Here is a 6,211-nt window from a genome sequence, read left to right as displayed (position 1 = left end):
ATTGGTTGAAGCCTTTAGAACAGCAGCCTGGCTTATTAATAGGCTCCCTTCCTGATAATTAAAGATGAAATCTCCATTTTTCAAATTGTACAATAAAGAACCTGACTATGGGTGCCTCCGTATTTTTGGGTGTCAATGCTTCCTGTATCTACGAGATCATACAAAATTGAAGCTTGATCTAAAATCTCTTCCATGTGTTTTTATTGGTTATAGTAAGCGACACAAAGGTTACGGACGCTACTACCCTCCATCTGGACATGTATTTGTTACTCGACACGTTGTCTTAATTTGATGAAAAGATGTTCCCAATTTTGAAACCAAGAGCTCTCTTTTCCAATTCCAATTCTGATAATGAAATAATAGGTTTTGTTAAGCCGAATCCCAAGTATTTTGTGGCATCTTTACAGGTACCATCTGAACCCAAGTCTATAAAGTCTGCTTTAAAACACTCAGGTTGGCATTCTGCCATGCAAGAAAAAATTAATGTTCTTCATCAAAATCATACGTGGGATTTAATTCCACGACATTCAGATATGAATATTATTGGGTGTAAATGGGTTTTCAAGACAAAGCTTCGTGCAGATGGGTCGTTAGAAAGGTTATAGGCACGCTTAGTTGCTAAAGGGTTCAACCAAGTACTTGGAATTGATTTTTCAGAAACTTTTTCACCAGTAGTGAAACCGGCTATTATTCGAATCATCTTAATGGTTTCATTGGCAGAAATTGGGATATCCGACAACTTGATGTTAAAAATTCCTTTCTCCATGATCAGCTTAATGAAACTGTTTTTATGGAGAAACCGCCGGGATTTAAAGATCCAAATAAGCCTAATCATGTTTGTCAATTGAGACGTACCCTATATGGATTATGTCAAGCTCCACGTGCATGGTTCGATAGATTTAACCACTTCTTTGTATGGGATTTTTCTGTAGCGTTGTGGACTCCTCTTTGTTTATTTGTCATAGCGCACAAGGATCTTTTTTTGTTGTTGCTATATGTCGATGACATCATTCTTACAGGTGATAATGCTCCTTTTCTTAATGAATTTGTGGCAAAAATCAGTAAGGAGTTTGCCATGAAAGATCTTGGATACTTGCACTATTTCTTGGGTATTGAGGTTCAAAAATTGGATGAAGGCTTCTTGTTTACTCAAACTAAATATGCTCATGAACTTCTGGAAAGAGCACAAATGCAAGATGGTAAGTTTTTCTCTACACCAGTGGCAACTAAATTATACCATCTGCGTGATGATACTCCGTTTGTTGATCTTCAACATTTCAGGAGTATTATTGGAGGGTTGCAATATTTAACCTTCACAAGGCCTCACATATCTTATAGCGTGAATTATGTGTGTCAGTTTATGCATCAACCAAGTAATATTTAATTACTTTCAGCTTGTAAAACGGATACTTTGATACATTAATGGCACACTTAATTATGGCGTTAGATTGTGTTCCAATACTCCCTTGGACTTGCATGGATTCTTTGATGCCGATTGGGCTGGATTCCCTCTCACGCGTTGCTCGATCTACTACAGGTTTTTGCATCTACTTGGGTGGTAATTGCATCTTAGTCTGCTAAAAAACAAGCTACGATTGCTCAATCAAGCGCCGAAGCTGAATATCGGGCCCTTACATCCGCAACAGTTAAAGTTACACGGCTTTCATTTATTTTGAGAGACATCAGAATCCCTCTGCACCAACCGCCAACTTTGTTTTGTGACAATAGGTATGCTCTCTATATGACAGTGAATCCAGTAATTCATGCTCGAACAAATTAAACACATTGAAGTTGATTATCATTATGTTGGCGAGAAGGTTGCACTAGGCTTATTGATCACTCGCTAGGTATGCTCTAACAATCAAGTTGCTGATATTTTCTCCAAGGATTTGCCACGCCAGGCCTTTCTTCGTTTACGTGACAAATTGGGTCTTTTGCCTTCTTCACGTGCCAGTTTGAGGGGGAGTTGAGACACAATACAAATTATGATGAATTTCAAATCAGAATGGAAACCCAACGGTCAAGAGATAACATGATTTCTCTCTATGATTTTCTCTTTATTACTACTACTATCATGTACGTATTTCTCTCCTAAAATTATGTATATCAGTTGTACACTTTACTATATATATATATATATATAAAACAAAACAACAACACACGAAATTAGACAAGAATAATTTGGGACCGTGTCTTCTACGTCTCCTTTTTCTAAATTTCTTCAATATATATATTTTTTATCCTATTAGTGTACATTTCACTAATCATATGACTTTACTCTTGAAAGTTTTATACTTTGACTTGATCACAATTTGAAAATTTTGCATTTGTATGTAACAAATTTTTTTTCCCTTGTGTTTATTTTATTGATAAAAATATACAAGGAATGGTACAAAAGAAACTCTGAGCCCCACAATAATCAACCTTTTTCTACACCCTTCTGAAATCCAAATCTGGTCTTCACAATAAACATAATGACGTGTAGATGCGGGCATTAATTGGTCTTTAATTTTTGTCATGATATGCATTGGTCTTTCATTTTTTGGCTAAACATGCATTGGTCAGTCCACGTGATTCTTACAGCTAACAATGAGCCCCACAATAATCAACCTTTTTCTACACCCCCATTATTTCCTAAATCCAAATCTGGGATTGATTTAAGATTAGTTCCGCAATTGAATGGTGATTATGATTTGACACGATGAAATTTCACATTTAAAGTGGATTCGAAGACTTTGGTTTCCTCAAAAATAAGTTGTGGGAGACGTAAAATCAAAAATATTATTATATGATCCAGACTGATCATTTTCTTATACATAAATAAATATACCGTGTTGATTTTAATTTTAATATTTTTTTATGCATAGTCGGCATAACTATGTAATAATTTTCCCCGAAACCCACTTTATACGTCAAAATCTTTATACATTGATGGCCTACTTGCATAAATAAGCCATACCTCGTTTATATAAATACATATATATCACACTTAAAACATAGTATACTACAATTTCCTCTATTAAAAAAAAACAAACTAAAATGTTGAGGAAAGCTTCTTGGACCTCTTCTTCCATCAAATGCTGCTTGTTCATGATTTTGATTCTCACGGTTTTACCTTCGTTCCCTGCCCGAAAATTATACACCAGTCCGGGCAGCTGTAAGTTCTCTTTCTTCTCACCCTATCTTTCTATATAGATATATATATACACACACACACACACACATATATTCATTGGTTTTGTTGTACGAGCTTAATTTGCAGATGGACATGGTAATAATTATATTGGAGCAAACAAAAACAATCATGAGCACGGTGGATCTGCTGTACCAGGAGGACCAAATGCACCTACCCAAGGTGCCAATTCTGCTTCTCCCTCTCCTGGGACAAATAGTAACTGCTCCGTGCAAAGGACTTGCACAAATAACAACTGTACTGTGTATAAGCATTGCACAAATGCACCTAACCAAGGTACCAATTCTGCTTCTGTCTCTTCTGGGACAAATTCCAACTGCTCCGTGCAAAGGAGTTGCGTAAATAACAACTGTACTGTGTATAAGCATTGCACAAGTTCTTCGGATGGAACAGGCGGTACACCGTAAAAGTATAGTCAGAAAACTGAAATAAGCACAGCAGCTGCTTCACATGTAACGTTTGTTGTGGGAGTATTTGTGGTTTGTAGAAGCTCTGAGATCCATTTATTGAGATGTGAGAGCGCGTAATATGCATGGTTTTGTTTTTTCTATTTAGCTAAATAATGTATCCATGCGATCATGTTATATATTTAACTCAATTTGAAATTTCCTGCATTTAACTCTCGTAGCCTTTTGCAGTAAACTTCCATGAATTATATATATATATATTTTTTCCCCGCAAAAAAACCCCGTCAACTAACCCAGGGGGGTTTGCCCATAAAGCTTTTGATTGAAATATCCTTCTGTTTGACAAATGTTGTACACGGGCTGCGAATGCCATTTTCCAAACCATAGATCTATATTTCTTCGAACATGCCTTCCAATGGAAAATTTTCAAAATCCGTTGAGGTCTTTACATGGATATAAATATATATATATATATATGCAAATTCCGAAGAAAAGCAAAAAAAAAAAAAAAAGAACTTGTAAATGAAGTAATTCAAATAAATTTTACAGAATTATATCCTAGAAAATTAGTGTAGGTGGTTAAGTGCAAAAACAAAAAAAAAAAAAAAAAGAGTACATAGCTTATCTAACATACCTGTTAACCAAAAAAAAGGTGAAAATTTAGTTTTAATTATAGCAAAGGTGCAGAAGTAAACGACGGGCACAACTTACTGTACAAGTCCAACCAAAAATTAGTTTAAAGTTAAAAAAAAATTGAACTAAATTTTTTTTTTTTCAATTCCATCAATTTTAATTTTAAGGAATTAATTTTATGCAGTTAAATATAATCAATAATTTTTATTTGATATAGGTACACTTTGATTCATTGTTGTCGATATAATAAACGTCACAGTAACTTTTATAAATGATTTGTTGATGGAGAACGAATTGTGGCGCAGAATGTGAAAGTTATATTCCATCAGAAATATAATGTGACTTGGGAATTCGTATCCGGAGTAAAAACACTACTGATGCAATTTGGACAATTTGGGTTCTATATGGTGGAGCTTTGTACTGTGAAATTACCAAATTAAGCTCTGACAACACAAAAAATCATTCCGAGCACATGGACTTACCTTTTCTTTATGATGTATACTCTGATGCTTTTCTTAGTTCATGAACATGTCATATTCATACCAATTTCCTTTGGAAAAGGGTTAGAATCCACCTCCATTGCTCCGGGGGTCTTCTCTAGAAACTTCGGTCCCATCATCAATAGCCTTTTGAAGAGTATTCTGAAAAATAGTACAATTATTATTATTATAATTAAGTCCATGAATTATAAAACTTACGGTACCCTTTTTCCTTCGTGTCATTGCAAGATATTTTTTTTTTTATATTTGTAACCCGTATAATTCGTACACGTAATTTACTTCTATTATTTATTATTTGATAGTTAAATAAAATATATTTAACAATAATATTATATTATTTGGTCAACTTATAAATTATCTTTTTGATAATTAATTATTGTGAAATATTTTTTTATTTATTCCTTACTTTGATGGAAAGTGAAAGTAAGGTTACTAAAAAAAACTGGTCATCCCTTTACCTTTATAAAGTGCATATTCCCCATCAATTATGTACGTTAATGAAAACAATACGTATAATATTTATGTGTGCAAAAGGTCAAGAGAGAGAAATCGGTTTCCACGCTTTGACTATTACAGTTTAGCATGTTGTTCGTCTGTAGAAAGGATCTCGACGTTTGCCTTGATCTCTTCGAGTTTTACAATTACATATCAATGTATTTATATCTAACTATTTATTAATGCATTATAGATATGTGAAAATTATGAAGTTCTAAGATATGGGATTCATGTAAATTTGTAATTTATGGTTTTCACGAATTATTAAAGTTTACATGTGGTATCAGAGTTTAAGGTTTAGGGACTCATTATTTTTCTTTAACATTGCATAAATAATATTTAATATATAATGATGATTGCATAATTGAATAATGTATTGTTTTAAATCCGCATTGTGGATATGTTTTGATCAGTATTTTCCGTGGGTTTATTAGGATCAAGTTTTGTGCACTAATTTTGGTTTCCATACATAGATTTTTGAATTTTATGTAATTGCATGAAAGTCAATTACTTAATAATGCATGTATGCACGTGCATAATAAGATAAAGAAGTTTCATTTTCGTCCATGATTTTGAAAAGGAATATGTGTATTATTATATACTAATTTTAATATAATTTGTGACGACCCTGGATTTTTCAACCCAGTGCGTCCTGTGATGACCCGAACTGGATCCAGAATGCGGAAGTAAAAGATGAAACAATGATCTTTAGAGATACAACACATCTCTAAGACACCAATGTGACCCTCAACGAGGCCACAAAACCCAAAAGAAATAAATGCGGAAGCGGCGTTTCAAAAACGGACGAATGAACCTAGGGGCAAAATGGTCATTTACAACATGAAAGTGGGTGCTACCAAGCACACCATTGGAAGGACAACGAAAAATTAGTGAACTTAGAATCAAGAATCACTTGATTCGGAATCCGGATGAAGAAGATATGGCTAACGGAAGAAGAAGGGGCAAAAAGGTCAAAGGGAGCA

The 6,211-nt window shown here is 34.0% G+C and overlaps 1 protein-coding gene across 1 annotated transcript; it reads left to right on the top strand.

Moving 5' to 3' along the window:
• The first annotated feature begins 2,975 nt into the window (after positions 1-2,975).
• Positions 2,976-3,816, top strand: LOC132286729 (uncharacterized). The gene is made up of 2 exons (XM_059789107.1): positions 2,976-3,157; positions 3,263-3,816. The coding sequence occupies exons 1-2, from the start codon at positions 3,040-3,042 to the stop codon at positions 3,598-3,600; spliced, it is 456 nt and encodes a 151-aa protein (XP_059645090.1). The 5' UTR covers positions 2,976-3,039; the 3' UTR covers positions 3,601-3,816.
• The last annotated feature ends 2,395 nt before the right edge of the window (positions 3,817-6,211 follow it).

Source organism: Cornus florida, unplaced genomic scaffold (genome assembly GCF_030987335.1).
Source record: "Cornus florida cultivar Cherokee Brave unplaced genomic scaffold, ASM3098733v1 CherokeeBrave_3.0.0_Hap2_Chr02, whole genome shotgun sequence".
Lineage (NCBI taxonomy): Eukaryota > Viridiplantae > Streptophyta > Magnoliopsida > Cornales > Cornaceae > Cornus > Cornus florida.
The sequence above is the reverse complement of the archived record's forward strand: the minus strand, read 5'-3'. Positions and strand labels throughout refer to the sequence as shown.

Bases quoted from the DNA above. Each gene is read 5' to 3' on its own strand.
- LOC132286729 (XM_059789107.1), top strand. From the start codon at position 3,040: ATGTTGAGGAAAGCTTCTTGGACCTCTTCTTCCATCAAATGCTGCTTG. The intron at 3,158-3,262 runs GTAAGTTCTCTT...CTTAATTTGCAG, and splicing joins ATACACCAGTCCGGGCAGCT to ATGGACATGGTAATAATTAT.